The following is a 21267-nucleotide window of genomic DNA, read 5'->3' as shown; positions in this document are numbered from 1 at the left end:
CAGAATTAAAGTCCATCGCCGCCTGTCCCTGTCCTTAATCGGTACACATACGCAGGGGATAATCTATCGGAGGTAACACTTGACCGCGTAACACGCGCGGGTTGGGAATAGCTGGCGCTTGACGGTGCGAACGGAGAACGGAACCGGCCCCGCACTTACCTTGTTCAGCACCGCAGTGGCCAACAGCTGCTCGTACTTCTTCGGATCGAAGTACGGCAGATGCTCTTCCGGCCGTAGCGGAAGGCCACTGTGGTTCAGCAGCTCCGGCAGCTTGGCGATCTCTTCCAGTATCTTCTGTATCAGTCGCTTCAGCTCGAAGTGCTGATCGCTCGGGCTGTGATGCTGCTGTTGACCTTCCCATAGTGGTAGATCTGTTTTTTTTTGGGTAGATGATTGGGGAAAAGAGAGGAAAATAAATAAGGAAATAAAGAAAAGAGTTTTAGTAAAAACTTAGAAATAGCATAGAAGTTATAAGATAAGCAATAAACTTTATAAAAAAGAAAATACTTGAAAGGAAAAAAGACACTCAAATATCATGCAAAAAAGAGATGCAAAAAGAAACACAAAAAAAGTTCTAAAATAAAAAAAACGAAACAAGTGCGTCAAAGTGTTGTGATAAAGTGTGTTTGTGTGCGTGTTTTCGTGTACGAGTAGTTGTCAAAAGAACACGTGCCGTTTGCAATCATAAAAAAACATGAAGGATGCTATTAATAATTTCACACTTAACCCGCGCGGCCAACAGACCGCCATAGTCAAGATCACTGATCCTTTCTGCTCGTAAGCTCCACTTCTTCTTCTTTTTTTTTGCACTCTTCACCTCCCTAACACTAATGTAATGTTAATGCTAGTTTGCGGCTAACGCCGGAGAGGTCAGCCCAAGTGACATGCAGGGCACAAATGGCTTAAAGGTTATTTTAAGCTCGTTTACTTGCGAGCGAGCGAGCGAGCCCGCGAGTGAGGTAATTATCATTGAGGGCAATCCTTATGTCCTACTCGCCTCCCTAACAAAAAGTCTGAAGTTTACGCAGGCACACATCTCGCGTATGATGACGCGTAATGAGGGTTCACCCCCATTCCTTTTTAATTAACATTCTACACTGCACGATTCGATTAAGTTCTTTAGTCTGGATGTGTTTGAGTCGAGTTTTTTTTCTCTTCTTCTTCTTTTACTTCTTCTTGTGAGCAGTGTGTAGTAACAGACAAGTATTATTGTTCACCGGACAAGGTACATCTTTTGCGATGCAACACATTGCGATCATTACCTATTGCCATCCAATTACGTCAATGCCAAAATCAACAGCACAACGTGACGCATCATTAGGGCAAAGGGAGTTCACATACAAAAAACTCGCTCACAAAAAACGGTTTATTTGAGGTCTGTTTGAGTTTCAAATTTTGGAAAAGAAAGACAGTATATTATTGTTTAACCACGCGCCTACTTTCATTAAAAAGGTCTTCCCTTAGCAAAGAAAGCATCCATTCTGTCACGTACTGTTTGTGTGGAAGCTTTTTCGGGAGTGCTCGTTGCGATGAGTTTGTTTTCATTTGCTTTGTTTTCGGGGCTGACATTGACTTCTTTGTCGTGTTTGATAGCAAATTGCAACGTCTAACTTGTCTCTAAGCTTATGTTTTGAAACACGCAAAATTGTAGGAGCGAAACCCATCTTTAAGGCCCGGACCCACAAAAAAAAAGCTCATCGCAAAAGCTCATCGTAAACAAATGCCACAAAAAACAAATGCTGAATTTAATTGAGCAAATGCACAAAAACAGCAGAACAAAAAATGAAAACAGAAGCAACACGCAATAAGAAAACAACAACCTTAAGGGGCACGTTCCGGCACAAGCCAGCGACTTGGGCCGTGGGTCGTGAAACTTTGTACCAAAACACACACACACACACACACACACACACACACACACACACACACACACACACACACACACACACATACCGTCTTGTATTTTTGTTTTGCCCTCGCCATTGTGGTCACTAGGCGCACTTAACGTACATAGTGCTTCGCGCAAAAGGGGCTATCGATCGTCGAGCTTCGATTGATCACGCAAATTACCGTTTCGGTGGCAATTTGCCGGCAAGTTCCATTCGCGTGTTTTCCACCTGACTGACGGAATCGGCGGTGATCTTTTTTGTCCCGATCCGTTGCTACTACAGTAGAGCTCTATTTGCATAGAGGAAATCAATCGCATACCACACAGTCGGTTTCATGCATGATTTACGCACTGTCGGTCGATCGAGCAAGCTCCGAACGAAAGGTGAGATCCTCCCTTAACTGATCGCGTTTTAATCTTTTCCAATTGAACTTGCGGTTTGGTTTGCCCCTTCTATTTCCTCCCCAGTGTGGAAAGAGGGAAACAGGTAAATAATCTCTTTTTTTGTCTCCTCCATTACTCCATTACTGGCACGTAATGAGAGAATCGATTATGCTGGCTTTTATGCAATGCAGCCAGCCAGGGCACGGCGGCCTTCGGCGGTATTCGTCCTTCGGAACCGGTTTCTGTGAATGATGTGTTGAAAAATTATTATTTCACTCCGAAAGAGCAAATGCCTTCAAAGGGCGACTGTTTTTCATCGCCGAGCGCAAAACTGCAGCCTGACATCGAGATGCAAATCCCCTTCTCTCCGCCCGGTAGGTGGCAGGTGGCGCGTGAAGGGCGCGAAGGTCGCGGCGAAGGTGCGCGTAATCGCGGTGTCAAGTTCAGGCTGCAACGCAAAATCTGGCGCAACGTGTGTGTAATCTCTGGTGTGGCTTACATACCATATGGTGCCGATGGTTCGCAAGGCGATAAAGCATAGCGCAGTCTCTGGAGGGTTTTGTTTGGGAGACGATTGGGATTTAATTTTCGCTAGTAAGACCGGCGCTTGGCGGGGTTAATCTTGGGCAGGGCTGTATTTTGAACGGAATGCTCGATGTGGTGCGATCAGCGAAAGGTTATCAGAAAGGGTGGATAAATATTGATAACAAGTACACGGAGTAATCTCGCTGTGTGGTGTTAATGTTAAGAACACTGCATTCCTTGTGCCTTCCTTATCAAGTGTTGTAACTTTACGATAGTTTTATGGACTAAGTGTCTTCAAAGCAGTGTCATAATTGTTTTGTTTTATCTGTACATCCAATGGAAAAGTTTTTCGATGCGGCAAAGTTTAGTGGAAAGATCAAGGTTTTATCGTAATTACCTTGACAAAAGATAGGAATGTTTATGGCGGGGTTTGGTTGGAAGCTTATGCTTTCCTTATTGTATGATGTTTTTCCTTAGCATTGTTTATCTTTAGCACGGCTTTGCTGTATCTCTTACTGTACAATATAGGGGTTTTCTAAGTTAAGTAAAATATTTAATTTCAATTGACTTTAAAGATGGACTGTGGCACCTGTACTTTAAATGTTATTCTAGACATTTTGATCCTTCATGTCACAAGAATTGAGAGATAAAGGAATCTTGGTGAGTCTGTATGAGTTTTTGAATAACTAGATCGATCGTTAAAGTAATAAGAAGAGTAAAAGGTATACGAAGAAGAAGGAGAGTAAAAAGAGGAAACAGATCAATATAAACAATGAGAAGAAGACAGAAGAAGGGGAAAAAAAGGTGAAGAAGTGAAAGAAGGATAAGAGGATGAATTCATGAAAGAAGAATGATAGGAAGAAGTAGCAAAAGAAGTAGATAGAGAGAAGAAGAAGAAAAGGATGAAGAAGAAGAAGAAGAAGAGGCAGAAGAAGAAGAGTTATAGGAAGAAGTATCAAAACAAGTAGACAAGGAGAAGAAGAAGAAAAGAAAGAAGAAAAAGAAGAAAAAGAAGAAGAAGAAAAAGAAGAAGAAGAAAAGGAAGAAGGAGAATAAAAAGAAGAAGAAGACGAAGAAGAAGAAGAAGAAGAAGAAGAAGAAGAAGGAGAACTTTCACATTTGTTACATAATGTGTCACAAGTTTAAAACATCGTTCACCCGGTAACGGAATGATTATGACACTGCTGATGAGACATGTATGTGTGCCTAATAACTGCACATAATTGATTTATTTTAATTAAATAGTTTTGCCATTCTACAACAGCAAACAGCAACAGAAATCCATTGTACGCCTCACCATCAGCGCTCAAACGGTGTGCAATCCACATTTCGATAAGGATATCGGGAAGCGAACGGCGCAAAGATGCGTCCAATACAGTTTGTAACGGTTTCTTAAGCAAAACACTTTGGCAGAGTGTGTTACTTTCCTTTTTCGTGTGTTCCCTACGTGTGCTCACACGGAGAAAGGTCTGCGACGAATGCAATGCTTCCATTGCTAATTGCAGCGAAAGGATGGCTCACAAAACCGATGCCATCGCAAAGTAGCGGAAGCATCGTTGCTCAACACTTACCGGCAATGTGGCTCGCAGTTTAACAAATGAAAGATAAATTAATTAAAATAACTTATTAAAGTAAGATGTATCAATGTCACTTTCCACCAAAATTAGTATGTGCAACAAACCAAAAAAACTCATAACCGTCCTTCACACTTTATCAGAATAATTCCCCGTTTTAGGTTGCTTCCAATGTCACAAAGATAGCAAATGAAATCACACCTTTCACGGTATCCAATTAGGTGGTTCCAGTTTCGCTTTGTTGGGTGTGTATTATTTGCATTATTGCATTAATTTCAAACGCAGAGGACGCTTATTGACGCGGTGAAACATGAAGAGTTCCATGTCGCAACGGAGCAGTGAAGCATGCCGTGATGACATTCATGGGGCCATTTCTTCATGCGGATTGATTTAAAATGTTTAGCATTGAGACATCTTTTCTGCAAATTGGATTTGGAAATTAAGCATTTCTTCTCCTACTCGTTGAAGCTTACCTAGCACAACTTGGAGGACGTAAACGGCCACGTACGACACGACGGCGGTCAGCAGATAATAGGCAAGGAACGAACAGCTGCAGAACACCATTTTGAGGCGATTTCACTTTCAATGTGTTTCACTTAATCAAAAATAAAATACACCAACACTTGTACACTGTATCACAAGACGCCAAGCTTGCTGACGCTTCTAATAATAGGTGGAAAATTCAAAAGAACCATTCCAAAACTTATTAAATACGTGCACCGTCACCGAACAATCATATTCCATCATATTCCAACTTTTCCCACCCATTCACGGAGTGCGTTCGCGTAAATCAAGCTGTATCTGTATCAATCTCCATCCAAAAACGTGTCGGTTCCAATTTTCTTTCGCCAGCTTGAAGCATGCTACCCTCCCCATACTACTATCACTATGTTGAGGCTGATGCAAAACTTTTGCCCGCTCGATTTTTGCCGCTGTTTTGCTGCTGTGATTGGTGCGTTTGGCGTGAAAATTGTTTTCCCTCGGGGGGGAGTAGGTTCGAAGACGGAGCACAACTTAATTAAATTTTCTACCCACTGTTGTCACCTTTCTGGTCTCGGTGGCGCAATGCACGTACCGAGCCCTTCTTGCCCGCGGTTTAGAATAGTTTTATCCGGGCTTTTTTTTAGTTCGGCTTTTGTGTTTTTGGGGTTGCCTTTGGAGGAGATGAGTGTGGCGTTGAGCGAAGCAGTATGAGCGCGAGATTATTGGAAAAGTTTCATTGTCATTTAACATTGCTTGGGAATGCTCTCATCAGCGCGGCAATGAAGGCCTGGGGCGTGCGACTTCGATTGCAATCGAATCAAAGCAGGCCAAGAAATCCATTTCCCCGTTTGTGGGTGACAAAAAAGCGCTCACGCTGTAAGCTTTGGTGGAAGCGATTACGTACACACCGTTTCTCCCTTCCAAAGGTTGCCCTTGATCGGCCGCCCCTGTGAAGCAAGATAAGCGCCGATTTTCGTCCCACACGGTACGACACGCACCGGAGGGCTGATAAGATAAAATTTCGCTTATTTACACTCGTTTCTATGACGTCTCGTTGGGTCTTGCAAAGTCGAGAAAGAACGATAAAAAAAGCCGCAACCAGATTAAGCCGCTTCACAAGTATTAGAAATGGATTAAAAGATTGTTGCTGCTTTACAACGGTCCAGCTGCAAGGCTGGGTTGCCAGGGGTTTAGTTGCTGCTTTTCTTTTATGTTGTTTCAAAGCAACAGATGAATTTAAGAAAATTTTCAAAATAAATGAATTCAAAATTATCAAATCTTTTAGAAGCAATACACACCGCAATACATATTAATCCAATGATCAGAATTTCAAAACCAACAGTTGGAAAAATGGTTCCAGTTAATCCGTTCATAAAACCGGCCGCTTAATTTGCAGCCTGCAATGAATCAAACTTTCCCATCAACTCTCTCACGTCTGACAGCAGACAAACTGTATGAATTGAGCTGACTCTTCTTTATTCCTCCTCATACATTCCTGTTTGTGTGCATATTTCATGATTTTCTGTTCTTGCGCTTAAAGTGCCTTAATTTTGCACAAAGAGGAAGAACACATACACCAACCACAACTCCCGAACGCATAACGTAACGTACGGTTTCGTACGAATCGCCTGCAAACACACTGGCACACAGTGCACTTCCTTCCTGGCCAACTCCAACGGTGGCAACACGAAAAGCGCGGTGGCTTTGTGCGAAAACTCAAACCTGAAACACCTGCCCAAAACGCGGATAAGCGGAAAATTCATGGAAGTGAATGGGTCAGTTTTCCATCACCGGGGGGGGGGGGGGGGGGGGGGAGAAAAACACTGCAACAACAAGGTTGGGAAAAGCACGCACAACACTCTGCCTCCCTCCCAAAAAGGGAAAGGTGAACGCTAATACCAATATTAATGGAGCACATGTGCCCGAGAATCTCCCCACCACAATGCCGTGTGTGGGTGTGTGTGATAAGTTGTTTAAGCTTGATAAGTTTAATGGTAGTGTTTCACTCAAGCAACCAAAAAAAAAGGTAAATAAATGCCTCGAAATGTGAACTGACTGACTGATAAGCGTGTAGCGCAAGGCGGAATACCCGATGACGATTCTCTCTTGCTTACTACACACTTCCAACGCATGATCCGTGTTATGACTTATTCATTGTGGGTGTCTGCGGTTCTTCGATTTTTCCGGGACGGGTCTTCGATTTCGGTTGCAGTCGGTTGTAACTTTTCACCGCACAGACTTTCCACATGGTTGGAAAGCCCACTGACCGGTCACTAATTGGCGGGGGGGGGGGGGGGGGGAATAATAAAAGACACCACGTCTAGCTGGGCTCGTTGTAGTAGTAGTAGTAGTAGTAGGCGGTGATGGTGGAGGCTGGGCTTTCATCGTTGCCGGAGCTTTTCGGAGGGTTGCAATGATTCAACAGTCGATTGATAATGTGTTACGATTGACACAGACGATGGATGGAGACATATAGGCTTTTTTTGTGCAATGAAGGAGCATTTTTACAAATAAAGAAGATTGGTAGTCTTTTGTGTAAACAATGTTCAAAAAGTATAAAAAAATGATCATTTTTATAATTTCAGTAACAAACATTATAAAGAAAAAGCTTCTAAAACGCATTTTCAATAGTTTGTTGTTTATTTTTAAATTATAGAGACAGGGAGCCTTTTAGAGAGAATTTGTTTTTTTTTCTTTTAATAGTAAATATTGCAGAATCGTATAAAATTAAATAAAAAAACATTGAAAATAATATTCTCGAAAACCGCCCCAAGAATAAAAATGTTTGATAAAATGCATCATTCTTAATGAATCAGCTTGAAGGGAAATGATCAGAATACAAACCAGATTCCTTAAAAAAGCGTTCTTGTCAAATCAATATGCTCAAAAGATCGAATAATTTCTTCATTAAACCATCCAGTGGCACGAACAAAATGAGAATACTGTCATCTGTTCCACCGACTTCTTCGCCTTTAACATGTCATGTCAAAAGAATCGTGTAAATTACCTAAAAACAACTCCTATTATCCTTCAAATCAATCCCAAATACTGAGTTACCGTTGTCTTGCGTCACATGTTCAAGGCACACTTCAACATCAAAAGTGCATCACACCAAGGAAACAGTTATCCAAAAGTTGCAATTGCGCCTCACAAAATCAGCAAAATCATTGCAATATTCCGACCACTACACACTTCCCAAAACTAAAACCCACGTCTAGTGGGTAAGGCGCCCACCCCTCCCCCCTGATACTCGGCGTTATATCAACGCGATACCACCGCCGCACCGCACAATCAATCAAAACACGGCAATCATTTCAATTTACGGCCACCGACAATTTCCACCCTCACCAACCCCCGTCTATTTGGATGCAATTTTGTGATTTGCCACCGACGAACGTTCCTCGTCGATGTTTCGTCGCTATCGATACCGAATGGGGCGAAAACAGGTGGCAAAGCGAATCGCGAAATGGGGAAGGATTTATGGTCGCCCGGGTGCAATCTCGCCGCGCAGTACGCAACCTGCTGGTGCAGGTGACTGCTGTGCAATGGCGAGTACAGATCCATCACAAGCGGTGTGTAACGAGCAGCGGCTCGTCTAGGAGGTGCATATTCGGTGGCAAATTCGATTTCGCAGCTTGTCGCTCATACGGGTCGACATAAATCCTTCGCAATGGAGAATGAAGCACGTACGTGCGCAAGCAATGCCAGCGACAGCTGATTAGAACGCGTGCACTTTGGGAAATGAATTTGGGAAGTGAAGGGATTAGCAGCAGGACGATGGGCAGGACATTTCCGTAATAGGACACGCGCTGGGATGGAAGCGGCGTAGCAATCGGAACCAACGCTTTGAACGAGATCGTTACAGGTGCTGCTCACTCGGCATACACTGGTCTCTTATCACTCGCAACCAATCACTGTGAAGCGCGTCCGCGACTTCGAGGTGCTTCGTCTGTGTTCCGGTACGGCCTTTCCTGGCACCCACTCACTGGCTTTAGCCGGTCACTGGTGCTCCACTTGCTTATCAGAACCATTTGCCCCCCTGCGTCACAGATTGCTAAACACTTTGGCCCGCTCCACTACTCTGGCCAGGCGATTAATGGGCACTATTTCGCGGGATGTAATTCCAGCACTAGGGGATGACAAAAAAATAATACAAAACACACACACACTCGTTCTCGCGGTTTATTATCGCGCCAAAAACCCCGCGCCGCCACTACCTTGCACTGTTTGCCTTTCGTTACTGCCGTTTCGTTGCGAGTCGCGAGTCCGCGTCGGCACCGCCACACACTCGTTATCGTGCGCGCCCCGTTCAAAAACTGAACCGACCCACGGCAGCCGACCAGCGGTGAACCCGCAGCAACAGGTACCGCACCCGACTGCACGGTGGTGCAAGTGGTGGAACAAACATGATACCGCGAGTGGGGAGCTTTTTTATGAAATTGTCCACAGTTAACAGTTAATATGTTTAAAAATCAGTAACATCAAGTTGATTTTGTAATAATTCTATACAGGTACATAAACAGTCGATACAATATGTTACAATATTTAAGCCTTTTTAATTAGTCTTATTTCATCTTCATAATATTCAAGATTATGCTTGATAAATATTTGATATTTTTGTTTTAATAATTTAGTATTAATATCAAATTTTAAGCCATTTAAGCAATGATTAAACGCTTTTAAAAAATGCTTGTTAAGGCAGCGGTACATTATCCGTACTCGCTAGTGTAATTTCGATTTTTACTAGCGTAGCTGGCGGCGGCTGGTGGAAGCTTTTTTTGGTCATAGAGGGAATGGTTGTGCTGGAGCTCAAATTTAAGTAGTTTTTCCACCTTTTTTAATGCGAAAATGGCTGAAATACTTCCACAACATTTTATCTATCAATTACAAAACTACAAAGCCAGTTCAGTTTAATTAGAAAATATGGAAAAATAACATATTTTCTCAAGCGGCTCCACATTGCTTGGCAAAATGCTTCTGTCAGACGCCGAAGCATTAAAATGTAATTGTAATTGCATGTAATTAAAAATTCAAATATTGAAATTTTTGTTTAAAATAATTAAAAAAAACTCTAAGTATGAAATACAATGAGCTTGAAGGTAAAAGTAATATCGTTTTTTTAGGACGTCTTTTTAAAAAAAGCAAAAAAAATCCTTGCATAATTTGTCCACTCGAAGCTCCACAGTGCAAATGGAACATCTCTTTCTCGCTCACTCCCGCTTTGTCAGTGGGTCCTAAATGCTGCGTAACGTTCGCTTCTCACCCCATTCGCAGAAGAGGGTTGCTGTATCGGAACCGCACCGCAGCACCGCAAGCACCTGTCATTGCGTGTTCATCGGAAGGGTTTGTTTCCCACCAAAACACAGACACAGTGAGTGAAAGGGAGACAGAGAGAGATAGCATTTGTTTGTATGTGTGAGTGTGTAGAAGCTCAAATGGATTAGTCCTTGGTGGTGGAAGCAGGCGCAATTTTAAGCGCTTACTTTGCGCGGTTTTATTAAAGGTACAGCTATAGGACGACCCTTTCGACTTTGAGTGATTGTGTGTGAGTGAGTGAGTGAGTGTGAGAGAGACGGGAGAGCTAGGCTGCAGCCTCACGTGCCACACATTTATTTACTTGCAAACATGCATGTCCATTTATAGCCAACACGTTGTCATTTCTCTTCGGTGAGGCTTTGCTTTTTTGCTTCCAAACTTCCACGACCTTAAGAAGGCCAACTGATGTTCGGTGCGATTTCTCAAAGGGAAGAGCCAAGGGAAGAGCCTGAGAAGGGGTCTGATTGTGTTAACACATTTCAACCGGCTGTCCGACTAGTTGGCCGGTCTTCATCGTGCGATGGGTTTTTGATTATGCAAAGCGTGCGCGCGCGGACATAGGTAAGTAAACAATCTCCGCAAAGCAAGGTGAAAGAAGCTCTCCCGGAGATCGTTTGACACTTATCGGAGTCGGTTTGATCGACACGACGCGGTGCGCGAACGGAAGCAGGAACGAGTGAACGGGAATTATGCAATTAAAGGAGATTGGTTGACACTGGGGCCTGGGGCTGAGTTATGCCCTAAGGTGTTTGCTAATGGAGAGTCAAAGTTACGATTGTTTAGAGGATTTTGGGATGCTGAACAACGTAAACAGACTTGTTAAATGTCAATGAATTGTTTTATCTTATCGATTTGGTTGGTTTGTTTGTTTTTTTCGGACAAAGCAGTCCCTCAAAGCTCATAATTATCTTTCCAAACACTGGTCTTTTGGTGCTTTAAACTTCCACGTGATGACAATAAGTCGCTTGAACAACAGAGATGTACCTATAGGCCCATAATTTTGCCATCCAGCCGCTGCGAAATTGTGCCTATCATCGTTATCATCATTATTTGTTTCTATCAGCGCCACCAGTGGGTCCAGTGTGTGACATTTATCAATCACAGCCCTTTGAGCGCTCACCCACCACAAACAAAGTGTGTTTGGAAAGGTAATGACAGCGCGTAATACTATTTCATGGCATTCCGCTGGGAAGAGGCTCCCTATCAAGCCGTCCCGTTTGCGTTTATCAATCGATTGATAAACTGGCTTTCGTGCCGTGGGGGCCGATGCCTGCATGCTTCTGTCAACATTGGGTTGGCTGGCGCAAAGGGTTGGCCTGCGGTGCGCTAGTTGAGTTATTCCGGCAGGGTGAGATTGGAATTTCGATGACAAATCCCATCGGTAAAGTTCCCCCTCATTATACTGAGCGGAGAAGATAGTGGAATCGATTTCCTTTTCTTTGTTTGTGGCTAACAATTGGCAGGTCGAAAAAACATCAACAGAAATTGGAACCACGACCACGACGGGAGTTGGCAGTACATTTGCTTAACGAAACAGGTTTCGATGCTAAACGTCTTCGTTCAAACAAACAATGTAGAACTTGATTGGTATTGGGAAGACGATCCAAGTCACGGACATCGCCACAGTGTGTTTGCTGAAGTCATATGAATAATGCCGACATGAGTCATTCTCGTCATGAGACGTGCGCACGAATTTAATGCGAATCCTGGTTCCGTTTCTGTTGGTCCGGGATGGTTTAAATTTGAACCAATCTGAAAAACCGGTAAGCATGGATGATTCAGGTTTTCATCTGGCGAAAGCTTAACGTTCTCCAGCAGTTCATCTACCACTAGACGTAGTGTATAACAGTTTTTTTTGGTTAGAGTGTTCAACGGTGTGAAGTCAGCAGTCGACGTTGATAAAATGAGACTGCTGTTTTATGGCGGATGCTGGCCCGAATCGTACGCCAGTGCCTCGGTACGTGCTAACGTGACACGATGTGACACATGCTTGGACCGTAATGATGGATTGTTTTCATCTTTCGCGCTCACCCGGGCGTCAAAACATTGCAGTTGTACCGTAGGTCGTGACCAGCGCTATGCCCAAAGACGACGCTGCGGTCCGTACAGGCCATGTGTTCCACTTTGTTGCTCCATGGAATGGCGAATGGGACGTTTTGTTTTCTAACAGTGATATTTTTTAGATGAACCTTTTTCGAAGCCTTCTGACAGCGGTACAGTGTGTGGCGACAAATTAAGTGTATAGTTTTGATATTCATGCTACAATATGTTTTAACGCAGATATGGTCTATTTGACAAAGTGGCTTAGATTTAATGTTTAACGCTCCGAAATGTATTAAATTTCCATCAAAAAATATATTTATTCTACGAACAGAGATTCAGAGGAGCAGAAGAACAGAGATCAATCAATGAGTCACAGATAATAAGCTAGTTGAGACTTGGCTAGCCACAATCAAGCAGGTCGGTAGGTCAGGGAGATAAACAGGGGAAGTAATTCCAGATAATTGAAATGGCATTTATTGATTACCTATGAGCTATTTCCAAACAAGTGCAATATCATTCCGACGAGTTTCATGTAATGTTCCGATAAGAACAATAAAACTATAAAATCTGTGATTCACGTTAATTGAAAAAAATATTTTTTTTTAATATTTAATGTCTAGCGTGTGTTGTTACCTATGAAAGTACAAACTCATCGACATTCGAAAAAACAATCATTAGATGGAAAAGTAAGTACAAAAAATATGATACAAAAATGATAGTACATTTTTGTCACGCACTGTCGACTGTCCACCGCAAGCTTACTAACCGTCCTTGCGACCCCGTACGAGCTTTTTCGGTGCTCGCTTCCATTTGTTGTTTTTTTTTTTCGCGTGTCAGAGAAGGTGTGACACATTTTTGCAAAACCGTAATTTATGATCACCCGGTTCGACGGGCGGAAGTGAACGGTGTAGTACAGAAAAAAAAAAAATTAGAGTGAGAGAAAAAAAGCCGCCCGCTTGCTTGGTTTCGCTTTCCACCGCGAGCCGGTCGCGTGCACACGCCACTGAGACGATGTCGAAGGTCACTGGGTGATGGGAAAAGTTCCTCCCCTCTAGCAGGGTTACGTTGAATGGCTGGCCTCACTTTCGGCCAAGGAGAGCAGAAATAGTAGTGGTGGAAGTAGTAGTACTAGCCGACAGGCGCTAGTTGTAGGGCGCAGTAAAGTAATCAATTATAACAGACCGGCCGTGCTTCCGGACCGTCGTAAACTCGTTGCACTCAAGTTCAGGCCACATGCACATTGTTGCCGAGACGTACGCACCGTTTGCGCGAGATCGCAAATCGTTTTTGCGCGTGGGGCGAACTGATGAGTATCACGAGTGGGCCCCGGCTGGGAGATATAATAGCACCGCGATAAGGATCGAATAAAAAAAGCTCAAGGCTTGGCGGTTCAATAAGCAGGCAAACGGAAGTAAGTATTGGAAGATACGGAGAGATGGAGAGATAGAGAGGGAGAAGAGTATGCATTTAAATTGTACGTGCTGTGGTAAAAGATTAAAGATGAAACAGAACAGCCTAGAACGACGAGCTTGTGTGCGAATTGAAGGGAAACGAGGAAACACAAAGGTGAAGCTACTGCAATTGCATCCAACGCTACATGCAATTTAATCAAAGGAGAGATTGCTATATTGTGTTTAACACAAACACACAGATACTGGTGCACTAAAGAGGGAAGAGTGTTCACACGGTGCAGAAATGTGGTGTCCCGAGCGGCGCTCGAACTTGACGCCAGTTCGGTTCTTCTTTCTTACCCGACATTAGTGAGTGATGGATCGAGCGTTCTAGATTGTACAGACACCTGCTCAAACGTGTGTGGAACTTGCGAAAAAGTCTTAAATCTGTAGAAGGGTGAGGGTAAGAAAATCATGAGTGTCCTTGCCAAGTGTGCGCGGGAACAGTCGCGCTCACTGTCGTGTCACCGACGTTTTTCCGTTGCTGCTGTGGATTTTTGGAATGCGCCTGGTGGGTATGCAATCCGCATTACACTGCTCGAGCAGCTGTGGCGCGCGCGCGCGTTTGATTCGAGCAGCCCGAGCAGTGTGATGTGTGTGTGAATGGTGAAGTGAACAAACAGCTGACGGGGTGGGGGAGACATGTTGTGCCTGTGTGTGAGTGTGTGAGTGTGCGTACGGGTGTCTACTTACAGCTTTCATGTTTCATTAGCTGCCCAACGGATACATCGTCCAGCGGACCGTGCAGCATAGCGGACAGCAGCTCCTCGATGAATTCTCGCACCTTCACACGCTGGTTGGCCGAAACGGTCGTCGTTGTGCTGGAAGTGGTGCTGCGAGCATCGTCCGTGTCTGGGACGGAATGGGGAAGAAGGATGAGTTACACCACACACACAAAAAAAAACAAAAGGGACTTTGGCAGGCTTACCCAAACCGAGACCGAGCAGATTGCCGTCCTTCAGCTCTACCGGGCCCGGGTGCTTCAGCCGGACGGTCAACTGATTCAGCAGCCATTCGCCCGCCTTCTGCTGGATAACGCGATTCGACTGACAGCCGGTACATTCCCAGATGCCGATCGATTCCACCCACTGGCAGCAGTTTTCGCCCCGGCAGACCAGTTTTTCGCAACCGCGGCATGTTGCGAAGCTAGCAGGTTGAAGGATGGAGGGCAAAAAATCGGGGCAAGTTGTTAGAATGGGATTTGATTTTTTGTGGAAAGGGAAGAGGAAAAGGAAGAGGGATCATACCTGTCTGGAGTTTCGAGCTCGACGTTTGCGTTACACATGTAACACTCTGCCGCATCGGGCTTCCGGGTAGAGCGCCGTCGTTGGCTGAGTTTACTAGGAGATTGAGAAGATAAAGCAAAAACAGCCTATCAGTATTTGATCAAGTGTAATAGAAAACGCAATAAGTAAGGACTAGGAAATGAATGCGATATGAAATATTTAAATTCAATGTCATGATTCCATTCCCCTTCAATCCACTTTAATTTATAGAACAACATTTCTGCCTTAGCTACAACGAATCCGTTCCCGCTGTTGCATTTCGCTCCCCATCAACGTCACCAATACCCTCCCCACCGCCTTCCAAGAAAGTGGTGATATTTCACTTTTATCAACCACGCGGACACGCCAGCACCCGGGTCAATTAATTAGCCATGCATCGCTGGGGCAGTGTTTGCAGCGCGCCACCGACCGGTTCATTAATTCCTGGATCCATTAATTCACCTCTCGATTCGATGGGCAATCGGAAAGTGCGTCACACTGCCTCCTCGCGTTCGTGCATGCGTGGGCAGGCATTGGAAAACCTTTCCACTGTCGAGCGTGGTGGCAAAATGGCAACAAACGGCATGTAACGCGGCTGTAAGAATCACGAATGCCATTAAGACGAGCGCACACGTGGGGCGGGTTTGCGGGGTTATATCATCGAGTTGGTAAGTGTCCACCGCCGTATGGTTAACGCGGTCGGAACCGATGTGGCAATCGGCGTATCGGCACGGGTTGCGGCAGTGCATTAGAGAGCCGACGAATTGGCGCAAGTCGCGCTTGAAGGCGTGTGGACTAGTGTATGGAGAGGGACACAAACAAACCAAAAAGGTTTCCAATTTTCACTCCGATAAACCCGATCGAAGGTGTCGAAAATTAGTTTGCCAAAGTGGAATGCAGGGTTTGAGAGCTGATTATTTCATTTCACATATATATCGTTTCATTTTTTGAACAATTTATTATGGCAATGTTTTATTAAATCTTTAAAAGCTTTAAATGTTATTTCAAATTTAACGAATCATTAAACAGCATAAAATCATTAATAGAACTAGAAAATAATGTAAGGAATCTTGGTTTGCATCTCACAAAAAATAATAAATATGATAGTTCAGCCACGGAATACAGTAATTCAGCAGGTTTAGCATTCTTCCAACCAATTTCCCATGAAGGATATTGCGAACTGCTTCAAAAAACACTTTTAATATTCCTATTTTACAGTAGAATGACTTAAATGGCTGCGTACGCCTAACATCTTCTGCAATCAAATCCAGCATGTAATTGGAAGTACTACCGAAACGAAGCAAAGAAACACCCTCTCCCAGTGGTCAGTAGATGCGCTCTTTCTGACCGGTTTCTTGCGTAGCATGAAAGATTAATTGATCGCCGCAACAAGAGGCTCTCCCCTCCCATGACTGGATGGTTGATGAGCATGGATTATCAGCTACAGCCCGCATCCCATGATAAGTGACGACCCATTTGCACTGAACGCATCACAGCCGAGTGCGTCGTGTTAAAATGCAATTAATTTTTGCATTTTCAAATGAGCGATGATTGACTGTACACTGGAGAATGGGAAATTAAAAATTAAAATAAGACCATCCATTAATTAGGATAAATTAAACCTATAGCATCTGTTGTGATACAATATGCTTAATTTCATATAAATTAAATTCGTATTGACGTTGTGCCACACCATGCAACCCTGCATAAACGTCTCAGTCTTTATATGAACCTAACAAGTAATGCAAGCCGCTTCAGGTAATTCCTTCCATTGGTGCAGAAAAGTGCAGCAACCGGGCAAAACTACGGCACGGCAGGATAATGGTGCAATCTGCAACATAATTCTTTCAACTCTTATGCTACACACCGTCACGATTACGTAGCCGCATTGCACAGAGATAGGAGGGAGAGAGAGAGCAAGAGCGAGCGCGCAAAAAAGAGGCAGGGACAATTTAAAAGACCCTATCCCCAATGCCTTCCACATGCACTGGCACCGGCACCGGGTTGCCATTTTGGCCCAGCTGATAAGTTGCTTTTACTTTCGATCGCTGCTCGTCGCGCGCAACCCCCGAAGCAGCGAAGCTGCGAAGAGAAAGAGATTCGGAGAAAGAAGGGGAGGCTGTCTGAACGCCTTTAGGTTACAGTTACAGTCACAGACTCCAAAAGTCACCGCTTCCAACGGTATCGCCACACCGTGCGAGGTGGTTCAGAGACCCGACGCCGTGGGGCGGGTGGGCAGCCAGACATACAGACAGACAGACAGACGGAGCGACCGATCGCGGCGATCGCGACGATCGCGTTGACCAGTTTCAGTTGCTTCAGCGCCACGAAACATCGCTGACGTTGACGTTACCGTTCCTGGCGGTGATCATAGCCATAGGAGGAGTAGCAGCAGGAGCAACAAGTCTTCAACCTTACCTCATCGATCGTGCGAGCACAGCGAAGAAGAACCGAAAAGAGCGAAGAAGAAAAAAAAACTGGACAAGATTATTTTTAAACAAAATGTCGTGGATCCCACCGTTGTGAAGAATAAAAGAAAGTCAACCATAGTGTCTGTGTTAAGGGGACACCTACTTTAAAACCTTCTTCAAAGACACTCGTTCGCGCGCGTGTTTGTATAATTTCGTATGCAAATGCCGTTTGGACTGTCTTATTTTCCCCCGGGGACGTTTGTGATTTCGTTCATTCGGTTCGGTACGTGCGAGTGATAAGTCGTTGTCGGGCGCACATCCCCAGACCAGCGCAGTGAATTCGAAGTGGAGCAGCGGGCATACAGTGACGTCTAGCGGAAGCTTGCAATTGACGTTCCCCAATCAAGAAGAAGGCCCCGGCAACTGTCGGCAACGATCAAAACCCCGGCCACGATCAACACACCCGGTTCTATCCAGCAAGCGTACTGTAGGAGCTAGGTGAAAGCTCACAGCGAAGCAACATGGTACTCTCGATGCTGATGGTACAGACGCTGACAACGCTGCTAGAGCCGCCACCTGCGATCGGCGGCACCAAGGGCCTATCGTCGCCCGGGCAGCCGCATCAGCCGCAGGCCAACATAGCGGTGTTTATGTTTCTGTTTATGCTGTGCGCGGCGGAGGTTGTGTTTATCAAGCTGCTCGCGCTGACGTCGCTCGGAAGTGGTGATATATTCGGCACTGCCACCGGCAGCACCAGCACTGCCGCCACTCAGACGAGTAGTAGTAGCAGTAGCAGTAGCAGTAGTAGTAGTAGTGCCGGTGAGCAACCAACGGACATGGCGAGATCTTCATCCTCAGCCGATCAATCAGATGAGGCTGCTGAAGAGTGAAGAGTCCTCCAAAAGCCCAAGCACTTGCCAAAAGTGCAGTGATCACCTTGAGGTGTAGCCATCCTTGACACGTGTGAGCGTGTTTTGGGGGGTGAAATTGGATGCAGCGGTTTCAACTTTTACGCTGTTCGCCGTTATGCTGACGGCGGTGCTGTGAGTGTGACGAAGCATAGCGAAATGTGATGAACCGAAGGACGTGTTATGAAACAATTATTCAGAGGGGAAAAGTTGTTTCGAAAAAACGAAAATTGTGTGATGATTATTTAGGATATTTATTTGCCAATTCTTCAATAAAGTAAACACTCGTGATAATTTATAAAATTCGGCAATTCAAAGTTTGTCTCAGAAGTGTCTGGGTGTGGCTTAAAACAATGTGAAATACAAAAAAAAGCATTTAAAAAAGACGTGAAAAACAAATAAAAAAAATCCTATTCATATTGCACACACTGTGAGTATGTTATCATACCAGACATCAAGCGACTGCTATTGCACGTCCAAGCTGTGTTGGAGAAAGCAGCAATTGGCAGCGTCACTGTTGTAGTAGTCCCGTTTAAGAATATTGTCTGCCCTCCACACCACTACCACCACCATCATCATCATCATCGTCATCATCATTATCATCATCATCTTCGATACAATGGATCGGCTTGATGCAGCGCGTCCATTGCCAGCGTAATGCCATGTACAAAGCAAGTTATGCAATGAAACGGATACGTAAATTCGCATTAAAACAATATGCAAATATTCTTGCATGGAGTTTCTACTTGTTGCGAAGAGAGAAGTAGAAGTAAAGCTGGATGGATGGACGTTACAATGTTATAGTGATATAAATCATACATTAATTGGACGTTTGCAAATGTGGCGTGATAAGAATGGTGGGGTTTTGATTGCTGAAGCAAAATGTGCTGTGAGCGTATACGAAATTGGCAGTGTATTGGAATACCATGGAAACTGAATCGTACCAGTAGTGTTAAGGCTTTCAGGCTGTTGAAAAGTTGAACAGGGCAAACGAGCAACTGACAGAGGGAAAAAATCGATTTCAACAGTTGTCGGGCTCACGGTCACGAAACATTGAAGCTTTTGTGCAATGGTGATACGTGGTTAGCGAGAGTTTTGCTATTAAGTACGTGTTGTTTAATTGCAAATAAAGGTTAATAAAACAGTCATTTCTGTAGTTGGTTATTGGTGTAAAGAGAAGAATGATTGCCCGGGAAGGTAAGTAATGTTAGTCCATCCAATACATCATAGGCTGAAGTACGAAGGAATTGATATGGATCGCTGGTATTGCAAAAAATAAATTGGTGACAAATTGCCCATTTCCATGTACAGTGAAGTGCTTTCCGTTATGTATAGTTCTATGTGGAATCGCTTGATCACATCGGCTCTCTATTTCCCCTCGGCTCGGTGGATAATAGTTCTTAATTTGTAACGCTTTCTACTCCAAATGGTTGTTTGGCAAAGAACCATCACCATATTCTGACCGTTTTCTTCGCTTTCCCCTTTCGTCATTGCACAAATGATCCCCACTCCCCCAAACGGGAACCATGTACACACGAACCCGGGTCAATCAACTGGACAAATCGAAATTGGTAAAAGTCCATTTCCTGCTGCAATATTCCATCTTCAAACCCTCCAAACCCCTTTCCGAAGCAACCGTGCAAGGGGGGGGGGGGTGGTCTGCCCGTCAAACACAGCCTGGTTCAAAGCTGGTGCCTTATGGTACGCGTTAAATAGATACACCGATGGCATTGACTGTACTGTGGCGTACACCGTTCGGGACGGATGTAGCCGTCTCGGCGTGAAAATGCTAATGAAGTGGAGTAATTGATAGATGCTTCCGTTTCACTAGGCTAGGCGGCGAGGGAGGAATAAGATCGTACATTAGCCGGGGTATTGGGTGTGAAGGAAAGTTCTGTAACGGTTTATTGTTGTGCATAAAGTTTCGTTTTTTTAGCATGTTTGAGAAACTATCAGAGCTTTAAAGTTCCGTATTTTTTAACGTAGTAAACAGTAAAAATTCAGTAAAAACACGTTCAAACTTTGGTGAATATTAGAGAGATAATAAACTTAAACTAAAAGTAATAATGACTTAGCTATTGATCAATACATTACAGAGTTTTCCATGTGATCTGATTACGGTAACATATTTCCTGGATTCGATATGACATTAAGTTATACATGAATGCCATAGTTACAACAATTCAAACTGTCCAGAAAGTGTGCTAAAAGTATCAGAATCACTAAAAAAACTCTGTAACTTGAAACGTATTTAATTGTAATTTGTTATACCTGAGATACACCTGAGTTAGGTTCATACGATCTAACAAGAGTTAGTGTGGGTATGGTTACTTGAATTACTTATTTGATTACTATTTCAAACACTACCTACATTGTATTTGTACGCTACCACAAATAAAGGCGATCAATGATCTACAGCGGTAAAGCCTACAAATCGATACGCCAACTAACACACGCTACAAGCGAATAATTTCAGGTTAACGTCAACAACACAAGAGCAATACTACTTCACCGGCATTAAACTAAAAATAAACACTTTATCAACCATCAGTAACCGTAACACTTGATTAAATATACATTTCGTTCCACTGGCTACAATAGACTATCAAACAACAAGCTTTTCATCAGACTGCTCTTACATCAGCAGGCCAAAGTTGAGAACACCTTTGGAGCACATTGCTTAATGCATTATTGCATTCACTGGAGCTCTTGTATATTATAGAAACTAAAATCTTCCACAATCACAATTAGCACAAATTTAACAGAACAATTCGCACGCGTATATTTCTCCTCATTCGATAAATTGGGCCTTAATTACACGAACATAACATTGAACCTTGTGACAGAATACACACTCACACACATACTCTCTCACACAACTCGACCCATACCGGAAGGGATCGCGCCGATGCAAGTTTGGTAACTGCTCCCTACACCACACGCAACGGCGATAGTTACGTCGCTTAACGACCACTAACCAGAGACTGCCGCCGGTGCTCGGAAGTATAAGCGACGAACC

General features: G+C 44.0%; 1 protein-coding gene across 16 annotated transcripts in view; it reads right to left on the bottom strand.

Annotated features, from left to right (window-relative positions):
- Positions 1–21267, bottom strand: part of LOC120947705 (uncharacterized) — a 43133-nt gene that overhangs the window by 11917 nt on the left and 9949 nt on the right. For 12 of the 16 annotated variants that reach the window (XM_049607266.1, XM_049607267.1, XM_049607263.1 and 9 more), the window contains exons 3-7: positions 14912–15004; positions 14593–14810; positions 14358–14516; positions 13965–14051; positions 160–371 (exon numbers count right to left, since the gene is read on the bottom strand). In XM_049607266.1, the coding sequence (XP_049463223.1) occupies positions 160–371; positions 13965–14051; positions 14358–14516; positions 14593–14810; positions 14912–15004 (769 nt within the window). Of the gene's footprint in view, positions 1–159; positions 372–4844; positions 5035–9021; positions 9182–13964; positions 14052–14357; positions 14517–14592; positions 14811–14911; positions 15005–21267 lie in introns of those variants that run through there. The other 4 variants (XM_049607268.1, XM_049607271.1, XM_049607272.1 and 1 more) reach the window with 4 other exon arrangements.

This window comes from Anopheles coluzzii, chromosome 2 (assembly GCF_943734685.1).
Source record: "Anopheles coluzzii chromosome 2, AcolN3, whole genome shotgun sequence".
NCBI lineage: Eukaryota > Metazoa > Arthropoda > Insecta > Diptera > Culicidae > Anopheles > Anopheles coluzzii.
This window is presented reverse-complemented; position numbering and strand designations above follow the sequence as displayed.